General features: G+C 42.0%; 1 protein-coding gene across 1 annotated transcript; it reads left to right on the plus strand.

The window, feature by feature from the left end:
• Positions 1-510: 510 nt before the first annotated feature.
• Positions 511-16,691, plus strand: HSP90B1 (heat shock protein 90 beta family member 1). The gene is made up of 18 exons (XM_038391877.2): positions 511-971; positions 1,561-1,660; positions 3,107-3,248; positions 3,350-3,466; positions 3,942-4,273; positions 6,316-6,427; positions 7,434-7,550; positions 8,439-8,555; positions 10,318-10,455; positions 10,540-10,617; positions 10,701-10,766; positions 11,205-11,474; positions 11,777-12,022; positions 12,488-12,624; positions 13,535-13,613; positions 13,701-13,856; positions 14,679-14,777; positions 16,436-16,691. Exons 1-18 carry the CDS (start codon positions 923-925, stop codon positions 16,463-16,465), a joined length of 2,385 nt encoding a protein of 794 aa, XP_038247805.1. The 5' UTR covers positions 511-922; the 3' UTR covers positions 16,466-16,691.
• Positions 16,692-25,922: the final 9,231 nt, after the last annotated feature.

Genomic DNA, 25,922 nt, shown 5'->3' on the forward strand with positions numbered 1-25,922 from the left:
AGGCTACAGCTACCAGCAAGCAGGGGGCGTCCTGCCAGCCCATGATGAAGACACGCAGGCACTATGACGTAGGACTACAACTCCCAGCATGCAGCGCGCCCGCAACTCGCTGAAAACGTAAGAACTACGATTCTCCACATCCAACGCGGCGCTAGTAGGCAAGTCCCGGCACGCAGTACCGCGGAGCGCGGCATGCTGGGAGTTGCGGTCTAAGAGGTGTCGGGTAACCCGCTCCTCCCCCCACATTCCCTATGGCGGGAGCACCTGCCCTAGCCCGTGGCACATTGTTTGCTAGCAGCCCCGCGCGCTTCCGGAGACCGTATTGGCCTCCGTCACTCACTTCTCACCCACTCCTCTATAGCTGCCTCTGCGGAGGTTGTACCTGCCGGAAGTAAACGTTGCCGTAGTAACTGTCTCTAGGGCAAACATTCTGGGCGCTCCGGAAATGCTTTGGATCGATCCGGCCATGTGGAGACTTTTATCGCTTTAGACACAGCTTCCATTCGTGCGTGAGTCACGTAGCCGCGGAGCCAAACGTTTCCGTGTATTTAATTTAAAAAAATAAATAAAAGGCAGGCCGATTAAACTAGCCATTAGAAACGATTGGCCGACTCTTCCGACCAATGACCAATCAGAGGTAGCCACGCTCTGGCCGCAGGAAGCCGCACCTGGAAGGCTCTGATTGGCAAGGACCGGACTCCGCCCCACCCCTCGGGGTCCTTCATTGGCTCTGTGTTTGGCGTGGTGCGCGCTGACTGGTGGCTTGCCGAGCGCCTTCCCCCGCCCCGCGTGCCGGACAGTGATAAGGCTGGGGTAGGCGGGCTCAGCGGGCTGGTAGATTCGGCGGTAGCGCTGTTCCTCCGAGCTCGAGGCGCGGGGCAGGGGTTCGAGTGTTCTCTCCTGGGTCCGCACTGACACCGCCATGAAGCCGCTGTGGGGACTCGCTCTCCTGTGCGTCCTGCTCCTAGCCTGTGAGTCGCCCGCCCGCGGGTTCTAGACGCTTCTGGCGAGGAGCGGTTGGGGCAGGTGGTCTGGGCCTGCGCGGCCTCTGCCCGGTGAATAGGAGGGAGGGGCCGGGACCCTCGGGGTAGGGGCGCGCGGCTGTTTGAACCCGGGGAGGGGGGAGGGTTCCGCTCTCGGGCGAGCGGGGAGAACCGCTCGGAGTCCAGCCCCGCCTTCCCATGGCTCCTCCGCCTCTCCGGAGAATGGCGGGATCCGCGGTGGCTCTTCCCCTCAGGGGCCTGATTCCCGAGGCGGTGCCTCGCGCTGCGCCCCGCGGTGGGGGCGGGGCCGCTTCCCGCGGCGGCGTTTCCACCCAGTGCCAAGGGCGGGGTGGCGGGGCGGGTCCCCCTTCCAGGGCGCGCTGGCCGGAGCTCCCTGCACCGCCTGACCCGTCATGGCGCTGGGGCTGCCGCTCGGAAACCTCCCCACCCCCGTGTCGCTCGCTGCGGGGGCCTGACAGGCGCCTCTTTCGCAGTGCGCGGCGCGGAAGGCCGCCTGGAGCGGGGGAGGCGGATCCGCGCTGTGGGTCACGTTTCTAACGCCCCCTTTCTCCCCCAGCATCGGCTAGAGCGGAGGAGCTCGACGTGGACGGCAAAGTAGAAGATGACCTGGGTAAAAGCCGAGAGGGGTCTCGGACCGATGACGAAGTGGTTCAGAGGTTTGTACCTATAAGGCTGTAAAGAGCTGTGACCCCATCGCCAAACCCTGGAGCTCCATGGGGCTGGTTACTGCCTCCTCCTTCTTGCTGGCCAAGGAGTCAGTATTATGATGGGGAAGAGCTTTGTGTTTTTAATGCAGTGTATTCCAGAGCAGCGGTTCTCAACCAGGGGTATGTGTAATCCTGGGGGGGAAACAGAGCTACAGGGGGTACATCGAATCATCTAGATATTTGCCTAGTTTTACAACAGGCTACATAAAAAGCCCCAGCGAAGTCCATACAAACTAAAATTCCATACAATGACTTGTATATACTGTACAGTGAAATGCAAGTACAATACTTATATTCAGATTTATTTATTTTATAATTGTATGACAAAGCGAGAGAGTTGGCAATTTTTCAGTAATAGTGGCTGTGAAACTTTTTTCTTTTCATGTCTGATTTTTTGTAAGCAAGTGGTTTTTAAGTGAGGTGGTGTAACCTGGAGGTATGCAAGACAAATCAGACCCCTGAAAGGGGTATGGACGGTAGTCTGGAAAGGTAGAGGGCCACAGTTTCAGGGAAACGAGCTCTGATCTTTTCCGTCCCTTTACTTTTAAAAAAGCAAATAACCCATGTTTTGTGGCTCTTGTATGAGATGAATCCCCTTAAAAGCAGATAAATGGTAGGTAAAACAAAACATACCTGCTGTGTAAAAAAGAAAAGGAGTACTTGTGGCATCTTGGAGACTAACAAATTTATTTGAGCATAAGCTTTCGTGAGCTTCATCAGCATCCAGTGAAGTGAGCTGTAGCTCACGAAAGCTTATGCTCAAATAAATTTTAGTCTCCAAGGTGCCACAAGTACTCCTTTTCTTTTTTGCGAATACAGACTAACACGGCTGCTGCTCTGAAACCTGTTATACCTGCTGTGTGAAATGGTAGCTAGTTTGCACTGTTATGTTTGACATCTGTCATTGACTTCCTTGGGTACCTGTCAGCTTCCTTCTTTTTGCTGATACTCCACAGAGGGCTATTATATTAGTACACTGTCTTGTGGCAAACACATGCAGTACACTTGAAATAACCTCTTTAATGTTATAAAATAACTCTGTTGTATGCCTTCCCTTCTGTAGCATAGAGGTTATTGTACATTGTAACTTCAGAGTGGAGCCTACCAGGGACTGTGGTAGGATTTTTGCTGAATAGTAGAGAGATCCAGCCTTTACAACATCTAATGCACTCGCCTGTTATCAGACTTTCCCAATAGTTTTCACACTTAGTGTTCCGTAGTCAAAATCAAATCACAGTTCTAAACTGTCATCCTTATGCCATGGTTTGTAAAACGTCATAGTAACCTAAGATCTATCTGTCTGCTGTAACCTCAAATTCAGTTGCTTCTGCCACTGGACTAAGTTATGTAGTAACTCAATAAGGCCTAATAAAAGGTCTAACTTTGTCTCCACAGAGAGGAGGAAGCTATTCAATTAGATGGCTTAAATGCATCCCAGATAAAAGAAATCAGAGAGAAATCTGAGAAGTTTGCATTCCAAGCTGAAGTTAACAGAATGATGAAACTCATTATCAATTCTTTATACAAAAACAAGGAGGTAAGCAATATATGTTTATCTAAACAATGTCAACATGTATAGTTCTAGCATAAAGTTTAGTTCTAGCATAAAGTTTATCATCCATATACATATCATTTCAGATTTTCCTGAGAGAATTGATTTCAAATGCTTCTGATGCTCTAGATAAGATAAGGCTATTATCACTGACTGATGAAAATGCCCTTGCTGGTAATGAAGAACTCACTATTAAAATAAAGGTAAGAGTTGCTAGCTAATGACAGAAATCTGCTGATTCTTCCATCCAGTCCACCCCCCTCCATTAGAAAATACCTTTTAGCTTTTCCTTGCCCAAGCTAACAAATTTGTATTTAACATTCTGCATATCCCAGAGTTTGTAAACTACTTTGACTAAAACCTTAGTACCCTACCATTGGTTTGACCATAAAATCTTCAAATGCCCTGTCTTGGTGTTGTAGCAGACATTTATGGCTGCCTCTGAAGTGTCTCTTCCAGTGAAGAGTGGCTGAACCACTCCATTGCTTCAGCAAGAGTGTCTTCCCTTATTGCATTAATGTGAATCCATGCTCTAGCCAGATTTTTGCATAGTACACTTTCTTCATGAAGAATCTTCTCAGTTACTGTAACATCTCACCTGTAACTTTCAACTTTAACGAGATGCAATGCATACTGTCTCCAAGTGATACTTAACTGAATTTCTTATTCATTTTCTAGTGTGATAAAGAGAAGAACATGCTTCATGTTACAGACACAGGTATTGGCATGACCAAGGAAGAATTAATTAAAAACTTGGGTACCATTGCCAAGTCTGGTACAAGTGAATTCTTAAACAAGATTACCGAAATGCCGGAAGATAGTCAGTCAACATCTGAGCTGATTGGCCAGTTTGGTGTTGGCTTCTATTCTGCCTTCCTTGTAGCAGACAGAGTTATTGTCACATCAAAGCACAACAATGATACTCAACACATTTGGGAATCTGATTCAAATGAATTCTCAGTGATTGATGACCCCAGAGGAGCCACCTTAGGCAGAGGCACCACCATAACGTAAGTATTGCAGCTGATCCAATATTAACCTGTTGATGTATACCTTGCTCAGTAACATGTTCTCTACATTATGAATAGGGCCCTACCAAATTTATGGTCCATTTTGCTCAATTTCACAGTCATAGGATTTTTAAAATCATAAATTTTATGATTTAAGCTATTTATTTAAAACTGAAATATCAGTATTGTAATTATAGGGGTCCTGACCCAACAAGGAGTTGTGTGGGGGTCACAAGGTTACTGTAAGAGTGTAGCAGTACCGCAACCCCCTACTTCTGCACTGCTGCAGGTGGTGGCTCTGCCTTCAGAACTGGGCAGCTGGAGAGCAGTGGCTGCTGTCCGGGAGCCCAGCTCTGAAGGCAGTGCAGAAGTAAGGGTGGCAATACCATGATCTCTTCCCTCTTCTTCCCCCCCCCCCCCCCCCCAAAAAAAACTTTCAACCCCCCTGCAACTCCATGTTGGGTCAGGATCCCCGATTTGAGAAACTTGGGTCTCCCCTGTGAAATCAGTATAGGGTAAAAGCGTACAAAAGAGCAAACTTTTGTGGTTGGTGATGCATTTTTCATGGCCATGAATGTGGTAGGACACGAACTATGAATCCTGTGCAGTAACTCTTCATTTATAGTGTCCTTAGCCTGGAATAAGTGCTTTTCCTGAATCAAAGCCATGATTTAAGGACTTAAATAACTATTGACTAAAGGTGTTTGGAGTTTTTGCCAATTTTTCACTTTCTTGCATAGCTTAAGGATGTGATGAGATATTAACAGGTATGCTTGGTCATCCTTGATTTCTAGTTTTCACAAAGTTGGAATTTTGTTTTAGTTCAGCTACATAAGCTGAAAAAGTACATACTTCAATACTCTTGCTAAACTGCTAGTGTAGACTTAGTGATGGAGAAGAGTGGACTAGAACAAACAAATGAAGTGCCTGCAAATTTAAATAGCTGCAGTCCATTTCTGTAGTCCACACTGACAAAGAACTTTGTGCTAAGCTCTGGTATCATTTAATGCATAGTGTAGAGAATAACAAATGATCCCTTCAGAGCTGATCTCCATACTTGTACTGCTCTGACATAACTGGCTACTGTGTTGGCTGTCCTTTCTGCTAATACAATTGGCTTGCTCTTCCTATCTGAGGCTTATCAAACTTGAATAGCAAGAACCACAAACAGAAACGTGCCATTTTTCAATTTTGTCGAACTTTCCATTAATTTCAAGTGGTTAAATCTTAAATTTTCTGTCTGCTACTGCATGTAAAAATTGAAAATGCACAATTAAGGTCTCCACCTTTTTTCCTGTTCACTTAGTGCACTTCAGATTTTACTTAGAAAAGGCACTTTCTAGTCCTGATAGTCTTCCTAGCAGTACTTGCAACTCAAGCTTTCTCCAACTTAATGTGGTGGGGGAAAAAAATGAAACAAGTGCTAAATGTAGTAGTTCCTCTTAAATAAGGCCAAACTACCTGACGATAAAAATCCCTCTGAGCAGCCAATTTCAGTTATACTCTGGGACTGGCTTGGTGTGCAGCTCATGGATTAGAGGGTGATTCAACATCCTCCAGTGGACCCTTTCTCTTCATCTTGCAGTATGTTTCTTAGCTGCAGCTGATTTTAGGTTTTTGTTTGTAAGAATGCTAGATTAGTTGGGGAAGATCCTCAACTAGTGTAAAATTTTTTGTGTGACGCTTCTCCCTTCCCCCCCCCCCCCCCCCGAAGTCTAGCAAATGATGTAGAATTGGTTTCAAACAATGATTTGTGCTAATCTGATTTGTCTTTAAATGCAGTTTTCTAAAGCTGTTCTGGTCTGATTTGTTGGGCTTCCATGGAACAGCTGTAATGGTACTGCTCTCCTCTGTCTTTTTCCAGAGGAAAAGCAAAGGAGCAGAGTTGACTTAGTCCCAATTTAGTTGGAACTTTCCCAAGGGACTGTCCACTATTTTGGTGTTCTGATACGCTAGATGCTTCAAAATACTTATGCATAGATTCAAATAGCAAAATTGTATTGATATACTAGCCTGTCTAATGCTTGTACTGTCTTCTTCAGACTTGTCTTGAAGGAGGAGGCATCTGACTATCTTGAGCTGGATACAATTAAAAATCTAGTCAAGAAATATTCACAGTTCATTAACTTCCCTATATATGTGTGGAGCAGCAAGGTAAATAGCTCTAACTCTTAACTAATTGGAACTTGTGCTGTGTGTGTATATAACGAATGTAAAGGCTTGAAATACCCAAGTTCTGATAGGGTGCTCTCATTCATCACAGAATTTTCTGAGCTGGCTGTTCTACAGAGCTTAAGCATCCTATGAAAGCACTTATCCTCATGGTTTCAAAAACTATATTGGTTCGTGTTTGGCTGGTGGTGGTTCTCCAGATTGACTTTTCCAAAGCAGCAGAACTGACAAGATGCTGGCCAGCTTCAATGCTCTTCAAACCTGGGGAATAGGAGAACTTATGGCAACTTCACACTACTTGTAAAAGCTGAGCAGTAGCTGAGGAAATTGGAATCCATAAGAAGGATGACTCAAAAGAGGCAGGTGAAAGGATAAGTCAGAGACCTGTCCTTCCACCTCCCCAAGTGTGGAGGGAGAAAGTAACTCTGCTACTTCTCCCTTCAAGAAGCTATATGGTGGCCCTGCATATCTAATAGCCAGAAGCAAAAGAAAGATGGAAGCCTCAAGCAGAGAATGCATCATGGTGGAAATAAATACCATGCTACCTGTAGTTTCTGGGGCTTCTCACCCAGGGTATTGTTTTGGGGCCTTACTGGAGGTTTACATTCTGATGTTTTGTGTATGCCTCTGGTTAGTGTCTTTAGTGGTATAGTACAAAATTCCTACCTAATGGTTGAAAATCAATTTAGGCAAGCTTGTTTCTGCTGCAGCCCCATTCACAACTCTTGCTATTCAATGAATTATTACATACTAATCAGAATGAAAAATACTACATGGTTTATCATAAATTATGGCAGTTGACATGTTCTAGAGTTTTTTTTCATTTAAAAGAACAGCTTATTGTAGTCAAATGGTGACTAGATTTTCAAATCTAAGCCCCTGGATTATCTATCATAAATCACTGTTTCATGAGGATGCTAGGCAAGGAAAGGCTGTTTGACCAAGTTCTTCTGAAGCAAAGTGGACTTATAGTTAAGTGTTTCCACAGACTGAGACTGTAGAAGAACCCATTGAAGAGGAGGAAGTAAAAGAAAAAGATGAAACAGATGATGAAGCTGCTGTTGAAGAAGAGGAAGAAGAAGAGAAAAAGCCAAAAACTAAAAAGGTAAGTGGTTTTTTGGGTTTTGGGGGGGGTGTATAGACTTCAGAGCACTAAACAACTGGGTTTACAGTTCCATGTTAAGGGATGTAGAACCCTTTATCTTCCAGATGTGCATAATATATTTTTAGCAACAATGGTGCCTTCAGTTTACCATCAGTATGGCGTTAGTAGAAATCTGCTGTTGGCAAGACAGTAAAAAAAAAAAAATTCTAATACACCATATTTTGATCTAACAATTGCCAAACAGCAGAAAATGTCTTCTGTTCAGAAATACTGGTAGTATCTTGTGAATGGTAGTTCCATAAGGATGTCTCTACAATACACCTAGCCCTGTTCTCAGCCTCTAATGTATTTTTTACATTGGCAAGTAAGCTTCTGAAGGGGATCAAGAGTCTTGAGCCATTAGAGAACACAAACTCTGCCAAATCAAAATAATTCCAGCAACACTACTGGAAAGCTTTTTCACCCAAACTCAGGCTTAAGAGAAATTTAGTATTTTGGTTCGATATAAATTCACATAAAACATGCATAATTTCCATTTCTTGTGTACGTGAGTAAATCATCATGTACATAAACCCTGAGTTATCAATTGTCAGTGACGTCCCCTTCAGTCATTCCCACCACAGTGCTTGCCATTGTGTACTACATCTTAAGCTTCACTCTGTAAAACCTTCAGGGTAGGCATTATGTGTAACTTGTCAGTATGCTCCTAGTACATTATGAGCACTTGGTGAAGTAACACTCTGCATGCAAAACACTACAGAGGTTGACAATACGTGAGTAAACTTTCTAACTTGAGTGAAGCAGTAACTTGTACATCAATATCGGCAATTTCAGGCATAAGCAAAAGAGCTGAACCATGTAGAATTTGACTTTTTTTTTTATGCACAGGTTGAAAAAACTGTCTGGGATTGGGAGCTTATGAATGATATCAAACCAATTTGGCAGAGACCATCTAAGGAAGTTGAAGAAGATGAATACAAAGCTTTTTACAAATCATTTTCTAAGGTAAATTTGATACAGGCTTCAAACTGCTATAGTACACCTCTCGTACAGTATAAGCTCAGTCTAAAGTAATGTATGGGAGGTGACAATGTGGAAGGTCAGACCCTTAAACCTACCACTAAACTTACCTTTCAGTAAACATTCTTGTTCTGATTGAGGGTGGGAAAGGGAGAATGAGGAGTAGTGGGGAAGAGAGTTGGTATGATCTTTTACTCTTTGGGCAATGCTGCACCAAAATATTAAATTCTGCACAATTTTAAAATATTTTACATTATTGTCAAAGTAACCCAATGTATAGTCATGCTAGTTTCCGTTTATTTTTGGCAATTTATTTCAAAAGTACCTGTTGGCAAGAATGCCTGTAACAATACAGACAAAGATTCAGGACATTTTTGTTTGTTTGTTTGTTTTGAGAAATAGATTTCTAGGCATATTAATAAAGAACTTGAAATCTTTGACAGCTCTGTTTTTCAGTGAAATTAAATATTTCATTTAAATAGTCATACAAAAGTATTGTAATGACCTGGCCTAAGAGGGCAATAGTGTCCTTAAGGACTGCTTTGTGTGTCTGTCATGTCTAGTCCAAAGTTCAAGCATCTGTGTATAGTATGTTTTTTGGGTCATGCCATTGTAGTGGGATGGGAGGGTTGGTGAGTTAGCAGTAGTTGTAAGAAAGGTGGTTAGCATGGGGAAGGGAGAACTGGGTGGCTAGCATAGGGAAAGGTGTGTGCACGTGGTGGTTTTTGTGTGTTCAGTCATAGACATGGTTTGTCAGCCAAAACCCTTTCATCTCCAGAGGTGATATGCATGCCCCCATGCCAGGTATGGGTAGGAGTGCTGGGTGCAGGGATGCGGTGGTAGATGGGAACAGATAGGGGGTGGATTCAGGTTGGCAAGGAATACAAGAGGGAGGGTGGCATCACTAGGGTCCTGTGCACGCAAAGACATTATGTGTACACCCAACTAATCTATTTGAACCACACAACTGGAAAAGAAGCATATGGGTGAAAATCAAACTTGGGACCGTGGGGGGAATTCTGCAGGGAACATTAAATCTGCATTACAGAATTCTAGTAGAAGTAATCTTTGCAAATGAGACATCCTACTTTTGTCATGTCCCCTTGCAAATACCAGTGAAAATGCTAGTGGTTGTATAATGGCTGTTGTTACTTTTCACTAGTATATTGCTTAATTTTTCAGTTTCAATGATTGTTCCTCACTTTTGGTAGAACCAAGCTGCTCACTAATATATTAACAGATTTCAGAGTAGCAGCTGTGTTAGTCTGTATCCATAAAAAGAAAAGGAGTAGTTGTGGCACCTTAGACTAACAAATTTATTTGAGCATAAGCTTTTGGAGCTGTAGCTCACGAAAGCTTGTGCTCAAATAAATTTGTTAGCCTCTAAGGTGCCACAAGTACTCCTTTTCTTTTTTACTAATATAGTGAACTACTGTTTTGCATGCTATTTAACATGAAAGTAAACTACCATAATCTGGGGTTTAAGATTTCAGTCTCAGTATTTAGTTGGCATTCTCAATCTCATTTCATGCAAATCTAGAAGGGAAATTTTTATCTTCCTTTCATTCTAAAGGATAGATTAAATCAGTGGTAGAGTTATGCAGAGGTTACCAGTACTTATTTATCCCATGAATTATTTCTACATCACTGATCCAGCTGTTCCTTTCACAAGTGCAAACTCACAAGAATAGCTTTCACACATAAGCTAGAAAGAGACACTGACTAAATAGTAATTTTCCTTCCACAGGAACACGATGATCCTATGGCTTATATTCACTTCACTGCTGAAGGAGAAGTAACATTCAAGTCTATCTTGTTTATTCCCACCACAGCTCCACGTGGCTTATTTGATGAATATGGATCCAAAAAGAGTGATTACATTAAGGTAAAAACATAAGTATGCTGAAAGCTGGAATAAACTTAAACATCCCTCAAACGTTCCTAATACTTTATTATTTTTAACATGCAGTTGTATGTCCGGAGAGTGTTCATCACTGATGATTTCCATGATATGATGCCTAAATATCTTAATTTTGTCAAGGGTGTTGTAAGTATCTTGAAGTTTTTAACTGAGTTGGCTTCAGTTACTGTTGCTTCTATTTTATAAATTCACCTTTTTTCCCCAATTAGGTGGACTCTGATGATCTTCCTCTGAATGTATCCCGTGAAACCCTCCAGCAGCATAAATTGCTAAAGGTATCTTATTTAGACAAATTTTAACAAGCTAAGTGGATAACTCTACTTTCCTGGCTAAGTAACATGATTGTAGTAAGTATGGGGAAACAAAAAATGCCCAAGTAGACATAGTTGGCCTAGATTCTTTCTAGCCCTATCCTGTCTAAATTAGGAATAAAGTAAAAAGCAAGACATCACTTTTAAGTAAGTGAAATGAAGTTAAGCTTGAAGATACAAAGTGGAATGATGCATAAACTCTTGCCACAAATTCAAAATTTGTTAGATCTTCATTGGAAGAAAACAAAAAGGAGATGGCTACAGAAGAGTAACATGAGAACTGAGGTGGTATTTAACAGATTCTGTTGGAGCATTCTTTTTAGTAGATTCAAAAGATTGGTTGTGCTCAGTGTTTATGTAACAGTATGGGTGAACTTGCTATTTTGTCTCTGGAATTCTTAGGTTATTAGGAAGAAACTGGTTCGTAAAACTCTTGACATGATCAAGAAGATTGCTGAAGAAAAATACAATGATACATTTTGGAAAGAATTTGGTACTAACGTAAAACTTGGCGTGATTGAGGATCATTCCAACCGTACCCGTTTAGCTAAACTTCTTCGTTTCCAGTCATCTCATCATGAAAGTAACACTACTAGTCTGGACCAGTATGTGGAGAGGATGAAGGAGAAACAAGACAAAATCTATTTCATGGCGGGGTCCAACAGAAAAGAGGCAAGAATAAAAATCAGTGTTATAAAGCAAATAGTCAAGTAGCAAACTTGTCTGAGTTTAGGAATCAATCTAGTTGTAATTCAAGATCTTACTGCTGGAAAGAGTGGCTATACTCAGTGTGCCATATGATTGTAGTTGCTTGTACTGTAGTATTACTGTTGCTGTTCAAGGCAACTTAACCTAAATGCCAGACACTGCTAATATTTAATATTTTCACAACTGGCTGAACTGTACAGCAATGGAATTCAATAATTTAGTGCCAAGCAATATTAAATTTGTTTCTAATTAACTTGTATTTGTAGGCTGAATCTTCACCATTTGTTGAACGTCTTCTGAAAAAGGGTTATGAAGTGATCTATTTGACTGAACCTGTAGATGAATACTGCATTCAAGCTCTGCCAGAATTTGATGGCAAGAGATTCCAGAATGTTGCTAAGGAAGGAGTGAAATTTGATGAAAGTGATAAATCCAAGGAGAGTCGGGAAGCTTTGGAAAAAGAATTTGAGCCACTCTTAAACTGGATGAAAGACAAGGCTTTAAAGGACAAGGTACACATTCAATATTCACAGTAGCATTAGTCTGCATCTCTCATCTACATGTGTGCATAAATAAAAATACAATTTTTCCTTTCACCCTCATCCTCTCAGTAGACTTCATTCATTTATTTGTCCCCCTGGGGACATAAACTTTGGTTTCTATATGTAGATAGCTTTCTAAAAAGTACTTTGCTCACCTCTCAATGGGTTTTAGACAAAAATACTAATGGAATAGTAGAACTTTTATTTCCAATGAAAAGCTATCAAAGCCACCTCAAAGTATTTATAACAAATATAGGACTATTTGAATTTTACAGATTTTTAGTAAAAACTCTCAATCTCAAAGATGAGAACTGCAAATGTGATCTCTCAAATTACTGCAGTAATGAAGAGCTGACGAAATAGGTAGACACTTTTCTTGCTCATTAGAGGTTCCCTCAATCTCTACTTTTTTTTTTCCCCCCTCCCCCCCCCCAGATTGAAAAAGCGGTATTGTCTCAACGCTTAACTCAGTCTCCATGTGCACTGGTGGCTAGTCAGTATGGATGGTCTGGCAACATGGAAAGAATTATGAAGGCTCAGGCATACCAGACTGGGAAAGATATCTCCACAAAGTAAGCTTTCATACTTGTATACCATGGTCTACCAACACCACAGATATGAGCCACAGTTAGGCAGTCATAAATGCATACTAACGGTGCTCCATATTGACAAGAATGGACCTGTAAGAGAAATAATCCTTTTTTTACCTAGCTTTCATCTCACAAGGACTTAAGTATACATATTGAATTTTATACATATTTACAGGATTTAAAGGGATCCAGTCGCATAATTAGCAGCCCAAACTACAAAATTGTGTATGTGAGATATACATACACGTTCACTGAAAGTTTCAGTGAAAGTCTTTTTGTATGCAGACATTCCCCTGCAGCGTTAACAATAGTGAGGCTATAGACCAGATGGGCTTTTTTTACTAATGGTAAAAACAAGCTGATCAGATTCCAAAAACTCAGCTCTAGTCTTTAAGTTAACCTGTTGTTTTAATACCTTAAGTGTTTAAATTGTTTGACAAATAAGAACTTTCTGTCCACTTGCAGTAATAGTGTAAATATGTGGTCTGTCACAATAGTAGTGACTAAGTTATTCAGAAAATATTTAAAGGTATACATTAAACCGTTTAGAAAGAAGCCTACAACAAACTAACTGAATCCATCTAGTGTCTAAGCATTGAAAGTGTGTTGGTTTGTGACCCTCTCTTGTAGCAAGTGTACCTGCTTGTTCACAACTGATGCTACTGAAGCACAACAGAATGAATTGATAACAAGCATCTGCACAAATCAAACAGTTCACTGCTGTTCTGCTAATTATTACATGTAAAGCTTACTTTCTGCACTTTAGTTGTCTTCCAGAATTTGAACTTCTAGACTATTAAGTAAACTAAGCCTTAAACATTAGAGGGCAAATTAAAAGTGGTGCTACCTCTTTTTTAAAAAGCTAGCTACTGATGTGATTATCTTCTTGTAGTTACTATGCTAGTCAGAAGAAGACCTTTGAAATTAACCCTAGACATCCGCTGATCAAGGACATGCTCAGGCGCATAAAGGTAAACAGAAGTTACGAAGCAATGATATGTTAACTGTTTGGTTGCATGAACCCTGGTTAATGGCTCTTCCTTAATTTTCCAAATCAGGAAAATGAAGATGATAAAACTGTTGCAGATCTTGCTGTAGTTCTGTTCGAAACAGCGACCATAAGATCAGGATATATGTTACCAGACACAAAGGAATATGGAGAGAGGATAGAAAGAATGCTTCGTTTAAGTTTAAATATTGACCTTGATGCAAAGGTGAGCTGCCTTCATTTTTGGGTAATGTTTGGTACTCGGTCTTAATTTTCAAAGCACTTCAATTTTTAAAAAAAAAAAAAACACTTCCACTTAAGTCAACTTGGGGTGGGGGAAGGGGTGTGTGCATGTATGGGTACGTCTACACAGTGTTCTGGAGTGAGCCTTCAAAGTCCAGGTCCAGGTCTTGGGCCAGCAGGGCTTCAGCTAGTTTTTAAAAATAGCTGTATAAGCCACAGATTGAAGTTAAATAGTGCTTTGAAGTTGGGGCTATACAGCTGTTTAGAGCACAAGCCTGCTAGCCCAAGTCTGTCAGTCTGGGCTTGGAAGGCTCACTCCAAAATACTGTGTAGATATATTCTAGGTAACAGTTGGGGACATAGTTAATAGCATCTAGACCCACTTGCTGTGTATCTAGCTTCTCTGCACATAAGGGTGGGTTATTAGTGACCCAGTTCTGATTTTACTGGCCACATTCCAAAGATGCTCTTAGTCTTTCATTTTGGCACATTTTGCCCAAGTGACCAGCACCAACTGAAGACAGTGCAGTGTGCTCTTATGCTGTACCTCAACGCTAGTCTTCTCCCAAAATTGGCTATATGGAGACAGCTATACTAGATGTGCCTACTGGGGAATTGCCACACTTGAAAAAAAGCACATCAAGGTCTATTGGCAGGTCTTGCTACCTGAGTGGTGCAAAGGCAGGTGAATGGGCCAGAAAGGTGAGTCTATGGGCCACTTTCAGTCCTATCCATTAAGACAAATAAATAAGCAAATTGATCTATTGAGGATGGAATAACAAATAGCTTTTTCATGTTATCTAAGGTGGAAGAGGAGCCGGAAGAACCTGAAGACATAGCTGAAGTAGAGCAAGATGAGGAGGAGGAGGAAGTAGAAGCTGATGGTGATGACGAAACAGAGAAGGTCTGTTCAGAATAACTCAATTACTACAGTCTCTATTTCACAGATTTTTCTAAAACTAATGAAAGTAACAGATTTCAAAGTGAACAGTTTTCAGGGAGCAAATAAAACGTGGCTTCATTGAGGCATAGTATAGATAAAGCTTGTGGAATTCCACTATATACCAAAGACTTGTAATATGCTTTGACTTCAGGCAAACTATTTGTTGAACTTGTCAGATGAGACTGAGATAAATCTCCATCTTGTAGTCCTAAGGCTTGATCTGAACTGGGATTTAGGCAAGGCTACTCTCCCGTATGCCTGTCCTAATTCTACTACATGGGAAGCTACTAGAATCTTTAAATGTAGAAGAGCAGATTGGGAAGTATAACTTGTTAGAGATGGACTATTTAGCTAGCGGCTGAACTTATTTCTGACCACAGATTCAGCAAATTTATTTCTTAATAGAATGTTAATACTTTCCAATAAAACTAGGAACTATTTGTTTCCAGTTAATCATGTTTCAGGGTTAAATTTGATTACTGAACACCACAAATGGAATTTAAAGTAACCCTCATTTTTTAGATGTGTGCAACTATTTTAATGTAGAGGGTCACAAGCTGTGATGCTCTGGGGTGGTTCTCCTCCTTTCAGTACTGCAGTTGCCTACTGCTTCATTCCCAATTCTGAGGACTAGAACTGTTGAACCAAATGGACTGAATTATTGGTTCCCAGGAGTCTAGGTTGGGGAAGGGCCTCTTCCAACTAAATACATCTGATCTCTTGGTGATTGGTTCAGGTGTTCAGTCACCTACATGAAGTGGTTGGCTCCTATAGCCTGTGTCGCATGGTGGTGCTTTGCTTAATTGTATCCAAAAATCTAAGGCTGCTTTTAATGAAGTGCTTGTCCAGGAGTAGGTTGAGGGGGGAGAAACACAGTGCACTAAGTAAAAATTACTTCCAACAGAACTGCTCCCTGTGTCTGGACTCATAGCTGCTTAAATTTACCTGCCATACCTACTCTGAGCTGCTGCAGCAATATTATTATGGGAGGGAATTCTGTTCTGTTTTGGTTTGCTAGTCCACACTATTGAATTCCTGTTAAGATCTAGACAGTCATGACCAGAAAGCCAGTAAACTTATCAGCATTGGTAGTGTTTGTAAGTCTCTTCTTCCACCCCCCCTCCCCCCACTTACTGAGCAGAGATGGACCACAATCATAATTGCATTCCAAAGGTGGCCTACAGTGGGAAAAGTTGGGGTTTGCCCTTTTTGCTGATCTGATATAAAGAGCCTGGAAGGATTTTTAAAAAATTGTTCTAGACTAAATAGCTCATATTTTCCCCTCCACTTGGACAAGCAGACAGTTGGAGCCCCTGTAGAGATGGGGTGGACTTAAAGATCTGTCAATTATCTATCCCCTAATTAAGTTAAATGGGTGTTAAGATACAAAATAGCTTTTTTAAGGACTAAAAAGCCCTTCTGTCACAAGCATTACAAGTGTTGTGAAAATGAGATGCAGCAAATATGGTACTGCAGAAACTGGCCTTTAGAAGCATCCTATCATGCATGGAAGCCATGGTCTCTTCAGTATACAAAGATCTATACATCAGGAAGACTAAGTCTTTTTTTTTTTTTTAAGCTGTCTTGAGATTATAAACTTAACTCTCTCATCTTTGCAGGAATCCACAGATGTAAAAGATGAACTGTAAGCTGCACTCAACTAGCATCCTGTCTGGGGTGAGGGAATGTGAATTAGATTGTTCAGTTTTTCACTGTAAAATGTTGAGGGGGGTGTTGTGGGGTTATGGGCAGAGGAGGATTTTTTTTAAGTTGAATTTTTTTAAAACATTCCTCATGAATGTAAATTTGTACTATTTAACTGACTATCCTTGGTGTAAAATCTTGTCGTGTACAAAATAAACATGTTCCCAAACACTGTGTAAACTCTACACTAAAGTGCCACTATCATCTGGCAAGTAGGCTTGCACTACTTGGTTCCTAGTTTAATAACTGTGGGGAATATCCTATGATATAACCCAATAGAACAGTTTTAACTAAAACTTTTTCTGCTGTCAAAGCCAGACCATTCACTTGTCTTGTGGAGAGATGCAGCATTAACCTTTAAAGATCATACGTTTGGGCAGGGGGGAGACTAGGAGAAGCTGTAGAAGTATCACTTCAAGTACAGAAGTGCTGCATCTTGTTACGGCTGAATAAATACACTGGAGAGTCTTAGCACTCAGGGTTTGAAGAGTCAGCTTCACAGAGCTTGCTTCAAAAGGGGTTGGGTACAGCAAATAGAAATTGCAAATTGCATTAAAATGGTTCATTATTTGATTGTATAAATGTCTTCTACCTCTGCTGCACTTTGAACAGGGCTGTATATTGGGCTCCTACAATGTGTAGTAGAGCATGAGTGAATTTAAAACATTTTGAATCTAAAAGACTGCATGGATCTCAGATTATTCCCTCTTACTTCCCCTTACACCAGCACTGAAAATCTTCACACTTATCAAATATTGCTTTAGAACTATACAAATCCATGCCTGCCTCTATCAAGCTGAATAGACTCAAGTGCCATAATAAATGGAAGGATGTAAAAATTACTTGGTTCTATTAACCTTAGTAAGTTAAACTTGTTTCTACAATCTGCTCAGTCTGTAACAACACACCATCCATCCACTTTGTACTTGAACCATAAATGTGGAACACTTGTCTTGGACTTTGAAGAAGTAGACTAATCCTCAAACATACCTGTGAGTGAGGCAGGTGGGGTTGCTGAACCAGAAAGGTGAGGTGGCTTGTCTAAGGCCACATAGCAAATTGGTGGCATGGATGGGACTAGAACATGACCTTTGTTTTCATGCCTCTATCTCCTGCTGGTGTCTTGGTGTAAAAGTTAAATAGCTGAATGTTTCTGGTCATTTAAAGTTGGTAAATTTCATCTTCATGTAATTCCTCAGACTCTTATACTGGTGACTACATCTCTGCATATGGTAAACACTCAAATGCAAATAACTCTTTTCCTTACTACAAAATGTATTAAGTTCAGACTTCACAGGGGCTGTAGGCCTCCCAAAAACTCTTACTGGGCCAAGTGTAGTTAGTGCTGTTGCTCATACTACTACTTTTACTTCATCATAGCTCATCTGAATCTTAAGAAGCCATGGAGTCTGACTTAATTACTGTGCTAAAACCCAACTTCAAAGTATACATGCTATTGTGACAGATTTTTGTTTTGTTTTCTATTTTTATGGTAGCCTTGCTCAGTGTTGGAAGTGAGGTACTATATTCCACTTAAATTTTTACTAGTACACTCTTGTAGGTGTGCTATTGCTGCCAATTAATAGGTGAGAACAGTGATTCTGTTAAGCTGCTTTGCTTGAGTTTGAACCAAAGGTGCTGGTCCTGACCCTGGGTAGCAAATAAAAGCAAGGTTTATAAAGGAACACTATCAATGTGAAAGTGAAGCTTTGGCAGCTAAACTGGATCATTACTCTTAATAGTAATAAAAGAAACGTTCTCAAGATCACCTAGTAAAAAGACCCAATATGGGTAGCTGTAGCAGCTGAAAGGTAATGCTTTCAACACAAACTCCCATTACTTTGCCTAAGTAATGGGTTCAGTGCAGGTACTGAAAAATACCTAATTAAAAGCTAGAGGTCAAGGTCTCAAACAAGAGTATATGTCAGTGTCTTAAATTTATGGAACTTCTGTGTTGCAGTAGTGCCAGGGAGCTTGATCTCAAGGTAGGGCTCCCTGCTAGGTAAGTGCAGAACTCTAGCTTCCTACCTTGAATAACTTGAACACAACATGCAGCTGTGGGACTTTGATAACGTGAGGAGCAATTGTTTTTTGAGATTGCCAATGTAATTATTGCATAGTTTCTTGAACCCTTTAAATGAGGGTTTATAATAGAAATTCTATATCAGATTAAATCTAGGGCCCTAAAACTTAGATTTTTAAAACTTAGAAATTTCAGTGAACATTCTGTTGGATTTTTGAAAAATATGAAATGGTCCCATACACATGCATCAACCTAGATCCATAAAGGTCTTAAGTGCTTAAACTCCAAACTTAGATGCCTGTTCTAACTTCTGGACTAGAGTCATTCTCACTTTTTCTGGCACAACATGTTCCACTGCAGATAAATACTTAGATAAAACTATTTCCCCCTGTGATTAAGGCACTTACTAAGAGTTGGGAAATCCTGTGTCCAGTCACCCACCCCATTCACTTTCTCTCTTTATTGGTCCATTATGGAAAAGCTTTAACAGGAAAGAGGGAACCCCCATTGGAATAACTCATACCTCAGTGGTTTGAACAAGGGTCTTCTTTCTCCCTCTCTGGCAGAGATGGGAGGTAGGAGAGCCAGGTTGAATCCTCCCATGTGAGTGTTCTAACCACTAGGGTAAAAGTTATAAGATAGGCACCACCAATACCACCACCTTCTCTGGCCATTTTGAGTGGAAGAAGACAGGAACCTAACTCATTCTCTTACCCCCCCACCCCCAGGTATCCAAGCAGCCTGAATCACTAAACAAGAATCACCACCTCCCTGCAGCCTGGATTTAGGCAGCTATTTCAGAGGGGGACTAGGCTTAGAATACCCCTCACCTTAGCATCTCCCGTTGCCTAGTTTAAGTGACGCCCATCTTAGCATGCTGGCTTTTGTGGATTGCATTCTAAGGTACCCAACTCAAGCTTTGTGGAATCTGAGTGGTGTTCCTGTGATTTTTTTTTCCCCTAAGCACCTAAAAATTAAGCATGGAAATGCCGAGCATCACAAAACCTAAATTCCTTCATAGATCCTAGCCAAAATCCCCTCAATTGTATATGGCTGGTAGAATTGCTCAAAGCAGCTGGCACAGTTGGAGATACAGGGCAGATCTCAAATGAGCTTCCCATGAGTGCTGCTCGTACAAATTGCCTATAGTATGGATCTAGCTTAGTGCCATAAACACAATAATTGATGGCTTCTAGTCCTCTAATATCTTTCCACAACTCCCCACCCTATGACTTATCTGGTTCCCAGGTTGGAAGTTACCTACATACAGATTTTTAAGGCCAGAAGAATCCAGTTAGACCTCCAGCATAGCATGGACCAAAGAACATCACCTAGTAAACTCTGTGTTAAAGCCATAACTTCTGTTTGAACTACAATCAGATCTTTTAGAAAGGCATTCAGTCTTGATTTAAAGACTTCAAGTAATAGAGAATCCACCACATCCTTACACAAGTTGTTCCAAAGGTTAATTGTTACTAAAAATCTACACCTTATTTCTCAACTGAATTTGCAGTTCATTGAATGTAGTCCCTATGTGCATACTCTCTGTGCAGTTGAGCTGGTAAGATTTTGCAATAGCAGTGTCCATTGGTCAGGGCTTCCGACTCCTGCTCTGAATTGAGGGCATAAAGGATGGCATGGACTGACCGCTTCTCCAGTTCCTTTCTACAGCTCATGATCCAAGGTGTCCCAGTCAGACTTTTCCAATTTTCTAAATAGTTTTAGTCTTAGCTAGTTCTTAGTTTAGTGTTAATCATGTATAGCATGGTTTGGGGGAAGGGGTCCTCCCCGTACTCCCACCATCATTTGGAGCACATAGTAGGCCCAAGATTCTAGGCTTTAAGCCCTGACTGGCCTGCCCTGGGTCATCCCAGTTAGAAATCCTCAAGAGCTGCCTATACTGTCTTGAGGAATCACATGTTCCCTCTAAGTATGAAAGCTGCTGCTCCTTTCACCCTTGGGGAAAAAAAAAGTCTTAGAAATTCCAACTCCACAGGCACTTAACGGAGCTCTCCATGAGGCTCCAGTCCAGTCCTGCACCTTCCTGCTCCCCTCTGGCACCAACACACCATAGCTTCAGATAAGCCCAAGGATCTGTCTAAACAGGCATGAGGGAGGGTAAAGGTAAACACTCCCTTAAGAGGGATAAATTACCTCACCTGTCTTTTATAAAGAGGACAGTCTTCCCCCCTACCCTCAGTACCAAAAGAGACTCCACACTCCCAGTGCAAGTGTGTCTGGAGTTAAGGGGAATGTCCATTGGCACCAACAATAGTGACAGCTAAATGCGCTCTGAAGCTGTTGATGCAAGGGGTGGGTCTGAACACTGCAAGAGAGAGAAGGAACCTTTCACTTCCTGCACTGGCAGTACTGCACCACAAGAAGATTGCCTCACACAAACCTGCACCGCCAGATCACCTAGAGTCAGGAATCCTTCCCACTCTATCTGCCAGACTAGCATATTCTTGAGGATCTAGCTATCTACAGAGTTGCCAGTCCTTTCAGTCCTAGTATTGCCCAGGAATATTCCTACACCAACGTTGCGTCAGATGCCAATTCTGAGTACAAGTCACGCTGTCAAGGCTCCAACAACAGTTCACCAGTTACTGGTTCCTTCCCTCAGAGTGTCACAAGGCAGATGGTACCATCGGTTCCACCAGTGGAGTCAGGCGACTCCTATTCCTCCACTGAAACAGAAGTTTCACCAACTGTCCTGAGGTGAGACGTGGACCCTGATAGGGCTTCCAGAGCCTTCCCAATGCCACCACATCCCCACACAGAACATTATTGGCCTAATGACCAGTGATTCCCCCATGGGGTCCTCCTGTGATCCCACTCACTGGTCATATTATAAGTCCTTAAATCCCTATTTTAGAGTTCTGAATTACAAAGGCCCTGGGTAACGCTTTAGAGAGAGATCACCACACGGAGAGGATTTTCAGGCCCCTCTGCCCCCGGAAGGTTTTGGAGGAACTACTACCACCAAATCCACTGGCAGCACTTTCTTCTTCACGGATGAGGCAGTGGCACCAGCCTCACCTTCACCACTAGATGACTATAAACAATATTAGGACCTCTTTAGGGAAGATTGCAGATATTCTCCAGATCCCTTTTGAGGATGTTCAATCCATAAGCTTCTGGAGATCCTCTCTAAATGAAGGCAACTTGTTTGCAGCCCTCAATTAGAAGGAAGCCTACTATCATATAGACATTCGTCCAGCACACAGGAGATTCCTGCACTTCACAGTGGTCCAGGAATACTTTAAATACAGGGCTCTTCACTTCAGCTTATTGGCAGCACTTGAGTTTTTACAAAATTTCTCTCTGTGGTAGTAGTGTATCTGGAGCACCAAGGCAGCCCTGTATTTCCTCAACAATTGGCTGCTCAAGGGATAGCCATACCAGAAAGTGCAGATGGCAGTCCTCTCCTCATTTGATCTTTCACTTGGGACTTCATGCAGATCTAGAAAAGTCCACTTTGACACTTATACACAGTTACAGATTTTATCAGAGTGAATCTGAATTCAATTTCAGCCAAAGCATACTTACCACTAGACAGATTCCTCATGATGAGGGATCTCAATGCCCAACTCCGACTCAGCCTCCAGACAACAGTCTGGTTCTGCCGGATTCTTCTAGATCACATGGCTGCCTGTACCTGTGCAGGGGCATATGCAGAAATTTAAATTTGACTGCTTTTGGTGGAACAAGTTCCGTGTCCCCGCCACAGCTTCAAGGCTGGAGGAACTGTCAGCTCCCGCCAGGGCAGGAGGAGCTCGCTCTCCCTGCTGTGGCCCCAGGGCTAGAGGAGCTGTTAGCTCTGCCACAACCCTGAGGCTGGAGGAGTTCTATGCTCATGCCAATTGTTGTGGGTGTGCCCCTTCTTGCCCCCCCCCACACCTCTGTGCCTATGTAATACCTTTTGTGAGACTTCACCTCTGTTGCCTCCAGGCATGGCTGAAGACAGTCTACATCCCAAGCAGGCACACCCTGGACAAAACAAGTTTTGCTCCCTCAGGGTGTCTCACATCCCTCACTTGGTGGGAAAACAGACTGTCTGTGTAGGGATTCTCTTCATCCCTCTACCACCCACAAAGACACTTACGGATACCTCCCTACTGGCCTAGGGAGACCTGGGTGACTATATAGCTAAGTGTGCTCCAAACTGCACATTGATCTTCTTGAGCTTCAGGCACTTCATGAAGCTTGCAAGAGGTTTCTACCCTTTCATCCGGTACACACATCTAAGTCATGTCATACAACATCACTATAGTACATTATGTAAATAAGCAGGGAGGAGCAAAGTCTTCCCTACTCCACGTGGTGCGATCAGACTCTGGAACTGGTGCATCTGGCATCAGATCACGCTCAACAGTTCACCGACCAAGAATAGCGAACACCTTATCAAACAGCCTGAGGAAGTTCCATCAGGATCACAAATGGGAGCTCCCCTCTTTAGTGGCACAGATGGTTTTCTGGCAGTGAGGTTCCCATCCTGGGACCTCTTCATAACCCAAGCAAACAAGGAATGCCCAGACAACTCCTCCTGAGCTGCACAGCGGCACAATTCCAAAGGGGACTATGTCTTTCTAGTACTATGGTCAGATCCACTCATGCATGCCTTTCCTTCCATTCCTCTATTATTTTGCATCCTCAAAAATGTCAGGCAGGACAAGACAAAAGTAATCCTGATAGTACCTTGGTGGCTGAAACAATTTGCGTTCACCACCACCCTGCAGATAGCCTCTCACCCATGCATACATCTACAACCGCTCCTGCGCCTACCTTCTCAGAACAGGGGCAGAACTAACCATCCCAACGTGGCCTCTCTATCTGGCAGCCTGGTTTTTGGATGGTCAACAGATTTAGAGATCATGCTCTGAACAGGTCCACTCCATCTTCAACAAACAGCAGGAGACCCTCTACAAGAAAGTACTGTGTAGCCAAATGGAAGCTGTTCTACCTCTGGTGTCAACAGCATGACTTTATCTCTAGAAGAGAGTCTGGGATCCCTTTTATTCTGGACTATGTTCTGGCAGCTATCAACGCCTTCCGTCTCCAATGGAGAACTCCTCCATCTTTACCCATCCCACAACAGTGTGAAGTTCCTGAAAGGCATCATCAGAGCCTTTCCAGCAGTACTACGACGTGCACTGGCCAGGAACATGAACTTGGTACTCTCGGCACTTATAAACCCCCCATTTGAGCCTCTGGCCTCCTGGTCTCTTTTGTACTTCTCCATGAAAACAGCCTTTCTAATGGCTATCACCTCTGCTAGAGGAGTGGATGAGCTCGAGGACCCCCTGGTGAATCCTCCCTACACAGTAATAAAGTGTCCTCAAGATTGCATACCAAGTTCATCTCGAAAGTTCCCTCTGAATTTCACCTGAATCATACTGTTCATTTGCCCATTTTCTATCTAAAACTTCATAATAAACAGGGAGGACAGGAAGCTCCACTCTTCAGATGTCCACAGAGCTTAAGCCTTCTACTTGCAGAGGACAAGCCCTTTAGGAAGTCTCTGTTCTCAGCAATGAAAACAAATAGTCTTGAAGCAGCTCTCCCCATAGACTTCCGAGATGGATTTCAGGGTCTATTCTCCTCTTCTGTGAGATTATGAAGCCCCTTCCCTTCCAGCTGTCAAGGCACACACTACTAGAGCACAAGCTGTCTCAGTGGCCTCCCTGCAGGGAGTTCCCCTCTTGGAATTTTGTAGCGTGACAACTTGGGGTTTCATTTGCATCATTACTAGGCTTTACGCCCGTGTTTAAATTTCATCTGGGATGCCTCCTTTGATTCAGTAATCTTACAATCTGTAATGCAGCTTCCTCGCATCCTTCTCCACAATGAGTACTACTTGGGAGTCACCCACTGTGAATATCCATAGGGACCAGCACTCAAAGAAATGGAGGTTGTTTACCTTATAGTAACTGGAGTTCTTAGAGATGTGTAGTTCCCATGGGTATAGTCCATATGTCCTCCTTCCCTGCTGTTCAGACTATCACCGATTCACAGCGAAGCCGGAACTGGAGAAACAGTCAGTCCACAACACCCCTTAAACCCTCAGTTCAGCGGAGGCACAAGTACGAGACAGCACAGGTGCAGACCAAACACTGCTATTGAAAAAGCATCCAGTCTCAGGAACAGGGAGCACATGTACACCCACAGTGAATACTCCGGAGAACCACACGTCTCAAAGAACTCTAGTTACTATATGGTAAGTAACCTCTATTTTCCAACCACTGGATCTCATGGCTTTTTCTGCTAGATTAAAGAGCTCTCTACTATTAGAAATTTCTTTCCTATATAAGTACTTGTAGACTGATCAGGTTACCTCTTAGATTGAAATTCTTAAACCTAATTCTGCATATTTCCAGATCTCAAATCATTCTTGTAGCTCTTTGCTGAACCACTTCTAATTTTTCAATTTTTTTTGTTTTGTTTTTTTTTAAAGTGTGGACACCAGAACTGAACACAGTATTCCAATAATGGTCTCGCTATATCGCCTTTCTACTCCTACTTGGTGTTCCCATTTACATATCCAAGAATCCCACTCTACTCCCTCTGACAGATGTCAGAACGATTAGGTATTAAAACTGAGGTCACCATGTGCAACTGGAACGTTAACTGAACCCAACAAGAAGTTGCACAATCCTAAGTGTGATGGAAACTCAGACCAACCATGTGGAAAGGATCCTCCCCATACCAGGGTTAAGAAGAAATTGAAAAGAAATCTCACCAAGATTGTATTTCCACTTCTATTTCTTTAATATAGTAACTATAGGTTTTCTTGCTAAGTTTATACGTTCTAGTGAGATCTCAAGTAACCATATTTTAGATTATGACTCCTTTATAAATCCAAGCAAATTAGTTGAGAGACTGAAAATAATACCTTTAAGCAATTGTTTTTAGTAGTCTACAATTGTCCCTTTTCAACCAATTCATTTGAACAAGAGTAACCAAACTCTTAAAGTGCCTTAAAAACAAGTGCATCCTTGAAAGTGTGATAAATGAGTTAGATACTAAAGAATTATGAATTGATGACCGTAAATAAACATAGTAAGAAACCTTGATAATTTGCATCATTCCTTGATATAACTGTTGACCCTCATGTCTGATAATTTCTTGCAAGACTGTATTGTGTATGTGTAGTATACACCTACAACATTGGTTTGGTTACTCGAGTGGTCAACTGTTGATTGTATACTAATGTGCTTCTGGGTGGATTAATAAATTATTGATTAGATAAGAAAAGGCAAGTGTCCTGATTTGAGAGTAATGTTCAAGTTAAAAGTTGATCTGAAAAGAACCCAGTATTAATATTAGTCAGCTAACACTCCCAGGACTCAGTAAAAAAAAAGGGTTATTCTATTAAATTC

This window comes from Dermochelys coriacea, chromosome 1, assembly GCF_009764565.3.
Source record: "Dermochelys coriacea isolate rDerCor1 chromosome 1, rDerCor1.pri.v4, whole genome shotgun sequence".
NCBI lineage: Eukaryota > Metazoa > Chordata > Testudines > Dermochelyidae > Dermochelys > Dermochelys coriacea.

Excerpts from the sequence above, each read along its gene's own strand:
- HSP90B1 (XM_038391877.2), top strand. The coding sequence starts at position 923 with ATGAAGCCGCTGTGGGGACTCGCTCTCCTGTGCGTCCTGCTCCTAGCC. Across the intron at positions 13,614-13,700 it reads ACATGCTCAGGCGCATAAAG|GAAAATGAAGATGATAAAAC; the intron begins GTAAACAGAAGT and ends TTTCCAAATCAG. Across the intron at positions 14,778-16,435 it reads GTGATGACGAAACAGAGAAG|GAATCCACAGATGTAAAAGA; the intron begins GTCTGTTCAGAA and ends TCATCTTTGCAG.